This window comes from Formica exsecta, unplaced genomic scaffold, assembly GCF_003651465.1.
Source record: "Formica exsecta isolate Colony F162 unplaced genomic scaffold, ASM365146v1 scaffold591, whole genome shotgun sequence".
NCBI classification, from domain to species: domain Eukaryota; kingdom Metazoa; phylum Arthropoda; class Insecta; order Hymenoptera; family Formicidae; genus Formica; species Formica exsecta.
Genome location: NW_021853185.1, coordinates 826,695 through 840,204, shown reverse-complemented (window position 1 = coordinate 840,204; position 13,510 = coordinate 826,695). Strand labels below are relative to the sequence as shown.

At 37.9% G+C, this 13,510-nt stretch overlaps 1 protein-coding gene across 3 annotated transcripts in view; it reads left to right on the top strand.

Moving 5' to 3' along the window:
• Positions 1–12,681, top strand: part of LOC115242390 (protein slowmo) — a 29,259-nt gene extending 16,578 nt beyond the window's left edge. The window contains exons 4-5 of one of the 3 annotated variants that reach the window (XM_029818649.1): positions 4,113–4,286; positions 10,689–12,681. In XM_029818649.1, coding sequence (XP_029674509.1) covers positions 4,113–4,286; positions 10,689–10,706 — 192 coding nt within the window. In that variant the 3' untranslated portion in view covers positions 10,707–12,681. Of the gene's footprint in view, positions 1–4,112; positions 4,287–4,744; positions 5,442–10,542; positions 10,657–10,688 lie in introns of those variants that run through there. The other 2 variants (XM_029818648.1, XM_029818646.1) reach the window with 2 other exon arrangements.
• The last annotated feature ends 829 nt before the right edge of the window (positions 12,682–13,510 follow it).

Here is a 13,510-nt window from a genome sequence, read left to right as displayed (position 1 = left end):
GCTCTTCGCGGTCGTACTGGGAAAAGAGGCTGAAATTAATTACTTTCGGCGTCAACGACAGATTCGCAATTGACGGGACGATCGATTGTTCGCTTGATACGATTAAATCTCGTTCGTTCTCCATCGTTACGCTTCTTTCTCTTATTATTTCTTTTTCTTCACGATGTTTACGCATTGCGCTAAGACGAGATGTCGACAACGAGAGAGATTATGTTGTTTGTTGTTCAAAGAACGTAAGAAAAAGAATTGTGAGTTAATCTCTGTGAATATTTGCCGTGGAAAAAGAATTGATATTGGCATGGAACGCGATTGTTTTGTAAAGATTCATTAGGAATTAATTAAAAATGTACTAAAAGTAAAGAAATTGATGCAGTTTTCATGTGAAAAACACGATTTAAATTATCCGGGTTATTAAGAGTATAATTAAATTTGTTTGCCGAGTTTCCTTTGTAGAATAGCGCGTAACCGCTATTAATGGACATTCGACATACGATTTTTTTTTTTTAAAACAATCCTAATCCTCGTGAAAAAAAATATGAAGTAAAATTGGCCAATGTATTTGTAACGTTTTCAAATCATCCGTTATTTTATTATTCGTTTATTTTCGCGAAAAAATCTCGCAGCTATGGCAATGTGAATGTGCGTTCAAAGGCTTACAATCTTCAATCCGTGTAAAAAACTATTCGTTTTTGTGTCTATTTATATGTCATACATTCGCTGGGAAATTTCGAAAATCAAAAGGTGGAACTACTTTTATTTTGCTCAGTTAGTTGGGATAAAAAAGCTGGATTGAAACAAGAGTCGAAAGAGAGGGAGAAGCGACTGCTCTTTGATATAACACCGGATTGTCGTAATCCTACTCAGTATTAAGCGAAGCGTTTTTCGCATCGCGGTTAAAAAATTTGCTTCAACAGGAGTGCGATTACATTTCGTCACAGATATGACAATAAAATCTCTCGTCTTGCTAATTATACCTTTTTTCTTCTCTTGCCATTGTTCGCTCTTCTTTCATGTACAACGTTAAGCTATTGGATATCACTAGACATTTTTTTCAATAATAAGATAGTCTTTTCACAGTTTTAATCGTTCAATTGAACATTTTGGAGATAACGTATAACAATAGTTTTTATAGTTAATATTTTTCATAGATAATAATTTAAAAACAATTTTATTTAATTAAATGAAATAATTATATTAATATCTAGTGGTATTTAAGATGGATGGTATTAGTCGGAAAATATTAGACATGCTCGATCCGTGAACATGATATTCTTGCTGCGATAGAAAATTAAGTACAGACCACAACACCACTAGTAACAACAATACTAATATTTCGCATCGGCGAACTTGCCGTTGCGGCGCGATTGCAACGAGAGCTGCAATAACGGTATCTTATTTAGATAACCAGTCGTGTAGCAGTCCTTCAATTTTGCTACGAACCTCGCCTTTCCTCGCATTCTACAACCGTGTACTTAGTATATACTCGGAATAGATCCGGAAATTCTCGAGGAGAATACATTACTCGAGAGCAGCGGAACTTAATACTCTTTCCATTTTTCGCTGGTTACCGCATTTTGTCTTTATTTCTTCTGTCCTCATATTTCAATGTTCTCTAAATGTGTAATATAAAATAGAACGTAAAAATAAAACTTATTTCTCAGTATTTTATAATTATGGGATTACTGTCTCTTGACGACTCTGCACGTTTTGCAATTATCTTTCGAATTACAAGAGTAGAACGATATTACAAAATCACACAACTAAATGTAAAATTCAGAATCAAACATAATCCGTACATCATCATCACCTTCTAACATCGATATAATTCTGCGATTCCAATGGTCTCTATGGACGGCAGCGATCGTGCATTTGTACCAGTGACGTTTCATTTTCCCCGAATTTAATCGACATCTTTGTTTCTGACACACCGACCGTTTCCATGAAACGCAACAATTCGCGGTGTAATGTTAATTTTTCGTTTCTTTCTTTACGTCCACGTGAACCTCTATGCTTTGGAAACCGTCGTACCGCGAAGCGAGTTGGATGGTGAGTTGGCCGTGGCGTAACACACAGTCGGCTTCACTGATTGCCAATATGGCAGAGTGCATAGAACACCGCACGCTGCACCGTTCTATATATCTGCGATGGTCGCGGACCCACAATGTGCCACGGGCGTTAATTTCCTCGTGAAACGTATTTCGTCCCTGCGATTCAATTGTTCCATCCTACGGCGCGCTACGCTGCGATGGCTAGTCCTCGGAACTCATAATGATGTGGTTCTCTACTAATCTCGTGTCCGTGTTTTACGAGGCCGTGCGCGTAAAGGGGCGATATAGATTTTGAAAAGCTGTAGCCGGAACTTATCCTTCGCGGTTACAGCTTTTAGAGACTTGTATGAGTGATTTGCAAAAAATGGCAAACGCAATCAATGCCGCGGCTCTGCAATTTTCGGATCGAATAGCGCCTAAAGCTATATTCGCGCCGTGAGATGCATACGAGAGATCGAACGGCCAATTTTCCCACCGCAAATTTACAGACTTTATGATACCAACAGCAAATATGTTTCAGCTGGAACGAATATTATGACAGCGACATAGATTAAACTTTAGGCCTTGGGGGGGTAACGAGCTCCAGGCGACCAGTTGCCACACTAGTTTTCAACCCTCTCGCGTTTCCACGCCCTTTGCCTTCATCGCGCAAGCGGCGCGCGTGATTGTTTCTCTCGCGGCAGGAAACAAATCCGCGCGCGATGACAACGCGATGCATCCTGCTGCACTCTCTAACACAGGACTTCGTCTACCAATGGCATGCCACGATGCAACAAAAGCCCCCTACACACATCGCTCCGCAGAGTGCTGTTTGTCGTTTTCGCGTCGCGTGTTTACGCACTGGCGCACTGTAATGAATTCGAGATGGTCTTCCAACGCGCGCCACTCTCTCCGGGTTTTGTTATACGCTCCACGCTTTTCTACGTATTCAATTAGTTGCGGCATACCATATACGTTGGATCTGCATATCCACATAGTTCGTAGCGCGTGCGCACTGTAGTATATTGAGATCACGATACACTGTGGTCATTCAATGCGGAGTTGCATTATCGCCACCATCCTTTCGTGAATTCGATAGTTTTTGTTGTAGCACGATATTACAAAACGCTGCGCAAGTATTACCTTTAATTGCGCGGTATAAAGAATATGTTTACAATGTTTTACAATGTTTTATATACAATCTAACGAAATAATATGATATTTATAATAAAAAAAAAATCACGTTGGAAAATGAAAAATAATTCTATCAACATAATTTTGATAATTAAAATATGCATTATGACGGATATTTTTGTCGAAAGATTAGTTTTCTAAATATATAATTAATTTTCGCATCTGATTCACTTGCGCACGAGAGAAAAGAGGTTAATAATTTTAAAAGCAAGTGTCGGGAATTTACGTCAAATCATGCAGTCAAAGGAAAATAATAGAAAAAGAGAGAAATACAGCACAACGCAAGGCGCGCAAGTGGAAGCGCCGGATGTGCTTTTTACACTGTGACAGGAGCCACGTTTGCTAACTCGTTTGCAAGCTTGTTTCGTAGCATCGATTATTCAAAGGTCTACGTCACTTTCGTGGAAACGTTCCATCTCGATAATTCTGATTGCCCATCTACCATGAGGGTTGCTAACCCCGCGGATTATAACAACAATAATTGAAACGAATGATCGAAATTCGGTCCCCGTGCGCGAAATTAATCGTGAAAAATCTTGAAAATGTTGTGACAAGTATATCGCGACATGAACTAGTAGTAATGGTATTTTCTATTGGTATTTTTTATAATAACACAGACAAATTTTATAATGCGAATTATGTGTTTTACTAAAATCAGAAGATTTTAATACTCTAATGTCCGAAGATTTATAATTAATACTCTAATATTAAAAGATTTATAATTGATACTTTAGTGATATATATATATATATATAATACTCGATAAAGTTATTTTTGTTTAATAAATAAAAATATGCGGAAATACTAGCGTTATTCTTATTTAATAATTAGGCACAAAATATTGCATACAACATTTGCATTGATCGGATCAATTATTGTTGTTTTTTACAGTTAACTTTCGGCAATTATATCGCTGTAGATGAAGCTGTCAGATATACACCCCATCCGACTGACCCTAACAAGACACTACTCACGCAAGAAGCGGTAGTCACCGTCCGAGGAGTACCACTAACCAACTACATGGAGGACCTTTTAGCCTCGAAAATTTCATTCAATGCGAGCAAAGTAAGTAATATCCTTTTGCTCAAATATCTCTTGTACATATATGCAATTTATTAAAACATTCGAAAAAATTGGATATTGATGAGAACTTTAGGTTCCATTACCATATTTACTTGCAATTATAACAATATCAATAATGATATTTTTAATTTTTAATAAACTATTTGTAATTTTTAATAAATATTTGTTTTTTATGGTTCAAAAGAAAACATAATGAGATACATAAATTTGAAAAATATGAAAAATATAGAGAAATGTAGAGAAATTTTTGCATTATACGCGTTTTCAATTTGGCGGACAGTATCAAATTGCGTCATAAAAAATATCTCATAAAACGGTGATGCGTTTGCGTATTCCATAAAAGTTTTTGAATGATAGCCCGTCAATGGCATCTTCGCGATCCGAGGACGTGTTTTCGGATTTTCGCGCATGCACGTAATCTTTTTTTCCTTACGTTTGAGGGTCGACAAGGGTTGGAATGGGTGATCAACAAACTCGAATCCGAGATGAAGGAGTTCGCCTGAAAGGCCCGGCCGCCGTCGCGAAACTTCTAAACTGCCGCTATCAGCACAACATGAGCGCCGGCGTCGGTGGGGAGCGGCAACTTCTAGATCGAACGATTACGCGGATCAGAAGAACATTAACGTCCCGGGTTTCGTCAGAAACGAACAGATGATTCGCCGCGGGGCACGTAGATAGCCTAATTGAATTTTACGGAACTTGTTACTAACCGGTTTGCAGGAATGAACGTTCCCTTTGAAGGGCAATTGCCTTCGCAACCGTACCCTTGGGTCCAGACCTGCAAAGATCTGTCTAACGAACGGGCGAAATAACATGACTGATATAGAGAAACATGAAAATGTGTAGGTTTAATTTTTAAACGAGGAGGTATAACGATTGATTCGGTAATTGAACGGTAACAATCCCGACATCTCAATCTGTGCTCCCATACCTCTGTCAGTAAACTGCATCGACTGATGATGAGAGCCAGTTATATCATGAATCTACTACACTTAGCCAATTCAAACACGTGAACGTTCTCGATCGTGTACAAGAGAATTAGAAAAAAAATATGTGTCAATATATGTAATTTATATTTATATAATTTAGTCATAGCAAAAATTTTTAATAAGTATTAGACACAATTTTCATCAACATTCACAAATGGTTTTCTTTTACTACCCTCCCATATTTTTGTGAAATCTTTTATTATTATATATTTTTTATTACCTATCGATTATCATATAAATTACTTTGCTCAGTAATCCAATTGCACGAAGAATACGTCTTATGAATCTATCGCGAGCCGACACACGAACAGTCTCATAGACTGGTCGAAAACGAACAATGCGGACACAGACCTTTGCGAAACTATGTTCTCCGAACTATGTCCGTTCTCTCCGGACTCTCATTCCTTCTCAACGAGAAGGTAAAGCTCTTTGATCGCGGCGAGGAGGCAACTTATAACGCGTTCCGAAATCACTATGTGGTCTCTTTGATGCATCTATCGTACGTCGGCGTATCCGAAATTGTCGCGACCGAATAATTCCGCGGTTTTCCTTTTGTGTCGATTCCTTTCCGTGTTAATTTTTACAATCTTGCAAATTTTTTTTTATAATGGATATTCTGTTCTTTTGGTCAATGATTTGTCGATCTAAATTCATCGGTCGTTTTTAAATTCCAACCGAAACATGAAAGAGTCCTCTGTTGACTATAAAAGAAGCATCGAACAAAAGTGTATTTTTTGTATCAAAAAGTCGACAGAGAGAGAGAGAGAGAGGAGAGGATGAATTCACGTCCACTTTACGCGGCCGGATGCTTTAATTTAGGAAAGTCGACATGCACGTCGAGCGCGGACGTTGATTCACCCACGAGTTCGATGGTCCGATACAAAAACTGAGCAGACATCGAGCAGCGTTGCGTGGGGCGCGTACAAAGGATACTGCTTGCCGCTTTGTGATTGGAAGCTGTCAATATTTGTCTGTGTCGGGTAACAGAGAGGTCAGCAATGAATCGCTAACGTCATCAATTATCTCTTACATTCCGCCATCAAACAAGCCGCGCGTTAAACTTGTCCTGTCCGTCCTCTATCGTTACCCTCGCTTCTGATTACGATCACTCACGGTTCATCTCACGGCGATTGACTGAAGTACGCGGAACCGTTCCCGATGAAAATTGTCTCTTGACGATCGAAAGCAATAATGACTTTGGTCGAAATTTCGCTTGATCGGAAATTACCGGGGTACACACTATCGTGTTCGATCCTTTAATCTCTCGCGCATACGTTGTGTACTCTACACGAAAGTATTTTATGATCCGCGTGAGTGCCCTCGAACAGTAGTTAGGGCAGGCGAACAACTACCCTAAAGAGAAAATGAGATATTTTGTGATGAATATTGTTGCGAGGATTGATGGATTATCTTGATTAAAGTCAAGGTTTTTTTTACGTGGAGGCTACCAGAAAGGCATTAATAAATTTAGTTTATACTTATAATGGCTACTCTACTATCTGAATAATTCGGTTCTACATTTTCAGTTATATCGTGTTATAATTTAATATTATATTATTAAAATCGTTTAATATTATTTAAAGTAAAGAAATTTCTAAAGTTTTGCACAATAATATCGAAAAAAGAAAATGCATTCTCTCCGTTTCGCAAATTTGATTCGATCTCGAATTTTCAAATTTCCGATTTCTGCAGCATCGACGATTTCAAACGGCCAATAACTGCGAAAGTACGTATAATCCCGAGGAAATATACATACGTGTATTACACATTTACTTTGGTATCGCGATATAGCTCGCACGCGTCTTGCCTTATCCATATTTAGATTACAATGCTTTACATTAGAGATGATACGGGCAAAACGGTAATACTCAGGGGAAGCAAAAGTCGCTCTCGTGCGCGGTTTTCGGAAAATCGAAAGGCGTCTCGCTGTTCGCCTTGAAAACTCGTGATTCTGCAATGAAATTGCAGCGGTGCGCAGAGGATCTGGAGACACCGAATGTCGCTCTCGGCGTATGTATCCGTGCTCGTAAAAAGGATTCGCTTCTCAGTCGAATCCCGTCTCCGTCTCTTCGGTTCCGTTTCTTACGAGAGAGGGCGAGATTCGAAGAATCGTCGAAGGGGCTCATGGTTTACACATCGTGACGGCGCTCTCTCGTCAAAACCCGTAAAAGCTCTCGGGGACGATCGACTTTGAGAGCTAGCAAACGGTCAAGGAGATCCTCCTCGCCGTTGCCGATTCACGACCTCGTGAAAAGCTATCCCCGCCGCGGTCTCAGCGCTCGTCTTATTTTCCTCGCCTCGCTCCGCTGCGCTCCTTGGCGCCGATGGTCTCGAGGGGCCGCAAAGCGGCGTCGATTTTCTTTCAAATAATAAATTCGACTGGCCCGCGAATCCATCCACCACCCGACCGGTCAAGTACGTTCCGAGAAGTTCTAACGGCTGCTTTATTTCTATTGGACGTTTTTAAAAGTTTTGAGAACACAGTTTCGCGAGCTTCGACCGTTTCCGCCTGTGGAATCAGGGTCGACGAGAAGAAAAAGTTTCCCGACTGTGCAGCACAAATAAAATATACGTTATGATATTTAATTCGGAAAGTTTTTAAAACAAAAAAAGACGAACGGACTGTGTTTTATTAGTGAGAAATCTCGGAACGGCATTTGCTATTAAAATTTCGTTATTTTTATACGCGATCGCGTGGTATTTTTAAATTAATTCAAGAAAGATCGTAATCGCGATTTTAATATAGAATTCTTCTCTTTTGAGGATTATCTTCCGGTATTGCCTGTCAAGTTCTTATTTTACTTGCATTGTAATGGATAAAGAGAATTGGCCGCAAACTAGCACCCGATGTTCGCATCGCAAACTCGGTGTATTTCTGAACCCCAACTTCGTCAATACATCCTGTTTTATCTTTTCTGTGAAAGAACTTTTAATGAGATCGCGTACACTGTTTAAAGATTTAAAGTTTTGCGAGCTTCAAAGAGATCTTGCCATGCTTCTCTAAAGTATTACAGACGGGACGAAGCATTATTATGACGTACAGAACGTCTGCGATATTACATCGTAAAAATTGCCTCTGTATATTAGTTCTTCGCTGCCTGTATCCTATCAAAAACTCAAAGAAAAATGCACACTAAACGAAAGTAGAAAGGAAAGGAAGCCTTCGAATATGTAATAAGATTATTCGAATCTTTTTAATATCAAAAAAATCTTTTAATTAGACATAATTTCGATATTTATATCTATGCAATAAAAGTTTAAATGTCTGGCACAAGAAAGGAAAATAAGATTTAAGTATGCATAGAATCAAATTTCAATAACAATAAATTTTCAGTTCCAATAAAAAAAAATTATTCTTTGAAATACGATACACAATACAATTATTAAAATTGTATCCCCGATTTTACGTTCCGGGCGTTTGAGTCTCCTCACCGTAAAACCACGAAGATAATGGCGGTGCGATTGTGAATAATTAATATAATAACCATCGACGAACGGCGGCCACGAAAAAAACGAGCGCGCGTGCGAAAGAAAGATTTTTTAGTTAAGTAATATATGTGTAATTTCTGGGCACTAGTAGATAGTTTTGCGGCAAAGTTGATCACGTGAAATTGACCAATATCAACATTATGTCGCGGTTACGTAAGTATTCACCGTAAAGATAGATGGGTAATAATGCGAGCCGTCGTGGTCGACGCGGTGCATACGCTCGCCCTATTAGCATACAATTATATTTATACTTTTTTTATGATTCATACTTAGTGCCAGTTTTGCCACCGCCACCATCCTTCGCGTCAAAATCGACTTGCAGTTAACTACTTTTACGATCATTTCACTTGTTTCGAAATTTAACGTACTTCGTGCTCGCCTGTTATCGGGCCTATCATAATACCCTTGCATTTTTGTTAAACGTGCCCCGAAAAATACTTTCAAGAACATGCGCTACACGAAAATTTATCATCATACGTGCGAACAGTCGACTGATGTGATATGCGTGTCGATTATGTTTGCTTTGTCGCGCGAAAGTCAATGTGATTAGCGAGATTAAATAAATGATAACGATGAGATCATCGATCACACGTTGTATCGACAACTTTTTATAATATAATATGTAAAATATTATATATATAATGTAAAAAATATGAAAACAATTTTCTAAAAATAACAAACTAAAGTATTTTATTGTGTTTTCGATACAAACAATGTCATATTTTCACTCTTCTTTCTCTATTCCCTTTTACTGAATAATTTAATAGTGTGATAGCATTAGATATATCCGACGATTTTTCGATTTTAATTATGACATATGATTCATATTCGGGCAAATGACATCGTATTCCCTTCGCTTTCGAAACAGTGGACAGAAAAAAGCTCAAAACAATAAAGTAAAATAATGAAAGGTTACATATATGTATCTTTTTGAATAGCGCGGTACTGTTTTACACGGTCTATAGCTGCGATATCTTCAATGACTCGCCATTGCCACCGGCTATCCATTAATTTAATTAATACGCACCCATTTCCACCGGCATGAAAACGACCTATTTTTACCTTTTATTTCGCACCATTTGAGTTTTACTTTGACGAAACGGCGGATCGAATTTGCAAAACATACACGCGCATTTTCAGCCGCGCTGTGGCGAAAAATTGCATATTTTTCGTCAGCCCCCATCCCCATCAGAAACTGCAAAAATATTTGGTCGCAGGCAAAGCTGCCATCAGTTTAATGAAGATGTCTATAATAATGTATTCTTCATTAAGCGTCGCTAAATAAATTATGCATACGGAATATTCTAGCATGCCATTATGGTCAATCTTTTATTTCATCTTCTCTTTCTTTCTCTCAGAAAGAGAAAAAGTACAAGTAATTATAAATAAAATTAAGTAACGTCGATCACATACACAAAGTACAAAATGGTTAGTCTTATAAAAATTGAGAAACCGATTATCTATTTTTTCGAAAAGTTTTGTGAGAGGTTCCCGCAATATTATAGTGCATTAAGAATGATTACATATTTTAATGAAAATGTAACTTTCTCGCAAATGTGACGTTACATAGATAATAAAACTGTGCGTATTTACATTTGCACATATCACGGTCATAAATTTCATCCTATACATATATGTTATCCTAATATTACCATTACATGCATTATTCCTTTCATATATTTTTTTTCTATTTATTTATAAATTCTACTTTATATAAATCGCATTATCTATAAATCTTATTTTATATTGTATAATTGCAGCCAACATTTGCATTCGTTATTTCCACACACATTGCATATTTTGTTATCCTGGTTTAAATGCAATTTCATGCACCGGATGGAACGTGAAAGCGGAGCGATGCGGTTAGTTTGTTTGATATTCATTCCTTGCTATTAATCGTGTTCAGGAGTCACCATCAGCGTAGACAACCGCCGTGCAAACACGCGCAAAGAGGTGGCTGGCTGAATATCCTGCTATCCCGACGAGGCAGGTGTAAGTACCGTGTTAGTCTTACGGGTTATGTCGCAGCTAGCAGAGCTAACTAATAGCCTCTTAGCCTCGGCTTAGGTAGGATCACGCTGCAAGCGACCGCACCTCCTTGGCTCTCAGACTCCGGAGCAAACCCCTTAACCCTAGATGCGATCCTTAAGCCTGTGCGAGCCTTGCAAACTGCTGATTTCCTTCTCTTACCATGACGATAGATTAGCTTGTGTCATTGACTGATTTTTAGGTCTTGACTTGAATATAGATCGCGCGTACTATTTTCAGAGTGGAGATTTACAGCCACGCTGTATATTTCTCCTGACAGTATGCATCTGACTGAATTATATCATTTGTGAAAACATGTATTCTTATAATGCTCCATAAAGAATTTCATTAATTTTGTTAGTAAATAAATTTTAATATAAAAGAAAACGCGTGCATATATGATTAAAATATATTAGAATAACAATATAAAATACGCATCATGTTTCCTAAGTAGCTAGAAAATGTATAATAGCGAGAAAAGTAAAGTTTGTTCTGTTTCGTTTTTTATGTGTGACCAAGTCATAAAGAGTATAGAACTTGATGAAAAGTACACGAAAGGCGGAGTTAAGAGTTACAAAAACATTGCGTAATAGTCTATTGCGAAGCGTCTAAAGTATTCTTATAAAGTCCTTTTGAATTTCGCTATCAAAAAGTTTCAAGTAGAATATTAATAAAGAATGCGTCCGTGTACTATCCTTCGAAAAATAACATGCGCACCAACACGCGGACGCTGCTCTCGCCTAGTCGCTTTTATGTGCAGCGCATGCGACATTTTAAAAGCAATAACCTTTACGAGCGTCTAAAGCAAGTTTCTTAAAGCATTAATAACGCGGGTGCATATGCATCAAATTCACTAGTAATTTCGATGGCGGAATCTTCATAGAAATTTTCACATAGAACGACAAAAGAATTCATTAGACAGGGAATGATGCCCGGCGCGTAATAAACCGAGCGACAAGCGGAGAATTTATTCACCGGCGTATATCGGCTATCGCAATTCGTATCGATGCGAAAAGTTTGGCGAAACATTACGACAGTTACGTAAACTCCCGGCGGAGGCAATATAACGTCATTATCTCGTGGTGCACGCTAAAGAACCGGCGCATCGCGAGATTTATGGTGGCAATGTGCAACACCTATGCGGACCTTTATCAACGAAAACGGGACTCTCTTCGGTTGACGACAAAAAGTCGATAGGACACACGTAAACAAATCCACGAGAGTTCGAGTTTGCCGGCCCTCGATGTGCCATTCATTAATTAAATCTCGTTTAAGTAGTCGAGGCGTCCGAACGACGGTAAATAATGGGACAGACGGCGGCATGTCCCGATAAACTGGGACGTCTGGGCGACCCTAACACAAACGTATATGCCGTTTGTTTCTCTGTGAAATTAATTCGAGCTCGGGGGTGCCCGTTCACCGGTGCGTCGGTAATATTTCAAAGCAGTGAAAACCTGTCGATACAATGGCGACATCGGAACTTGTCTCCTTTTTAGGCTACTAAATAAATTAACTAGCAGGTAACGCCCAATTGTGATCATTTCGAGCGATTTTTCACATCTCTATTTCGGGAGAAGCGTATATTGTAAATGTTTATACATATATTATATGTATATATATATATATATACCAAATATTAAGAATTTTTTTGAAATTTTGTGATGTTATCATTAAGAAATAAACAATAAAATTTGGATGTAATATGTCGAGTATTAATTGCTTGATATCTAAATATCCATTATTTTTTTATTCTATATATATGTATATGATTACATTTAAAGAAACTGAAAAAATTCAAGTTTAAAATATGTAATGTTATTTCAGAGTTAATCTTAGTATTGCGTATATTTTATATACATATATATATCCTATAATAATGTAAATGGATCGCGGAGATAAACAATTAATTTTACAAGAGTATCAAGTAATAAATTAAATAGTTTATAAGTTTTATTTACCTTGCAGTTGTACTGTTGTCGCTCCGCTGTCGCCTAATGCCTTCCTGGACTTCTTCCTCCTCCTCTCCTCTTGTTCAGGTTTTACTCCTTTGTCGCACTCATACGACATTCGCAAAGATACGATTAATTACGATCGCGCGAATACTAATCAATAGAACATGACAATCGCGCGGTACTTCATGCTCTCGATATCACACGCGATATTATTGTATATTGTGTATATTGTCGAGAGAAAAACGCGAAAACGACGAGAGAATTACGCATTGCACAAAGCTATGATCCACGGAAATCGCAAATGTGAAATGATGACGCATTTTCGGATTAAATTCTGCGAATACTTTAACTATTGGGTTGAACGGAAAGTTAGTGCCGTTTTTTCGGTCTTCATCTCTTAGTAAAAAACGGAATGAACTTTCCGTTCAACCCAATACAATAACTTTGATCTCATTTGAAAGATAATTTAATTTTCTACAACTTTTGTTTCGGTACTTTTTGTTAAAAAACGCATACTTTCCGTGATATTTGTAAAAATGTAAAAAATAACCGTCATTTCAGAGGTTTTTGGGCGCTAACCTTTTAAGGAAGCATTTTTCGACCCATGTATATGGGAAACTTTTTGTTCGGAATTAAATTATCTTTCAAATGAGATCAAAGTGATTGTAGTTCGCTCCATAGGTTTTGAAATAAACCAGTTAATAACCAATTTCAAATGTACCGAAAAGTGTTTTTTCGGCTATTGACG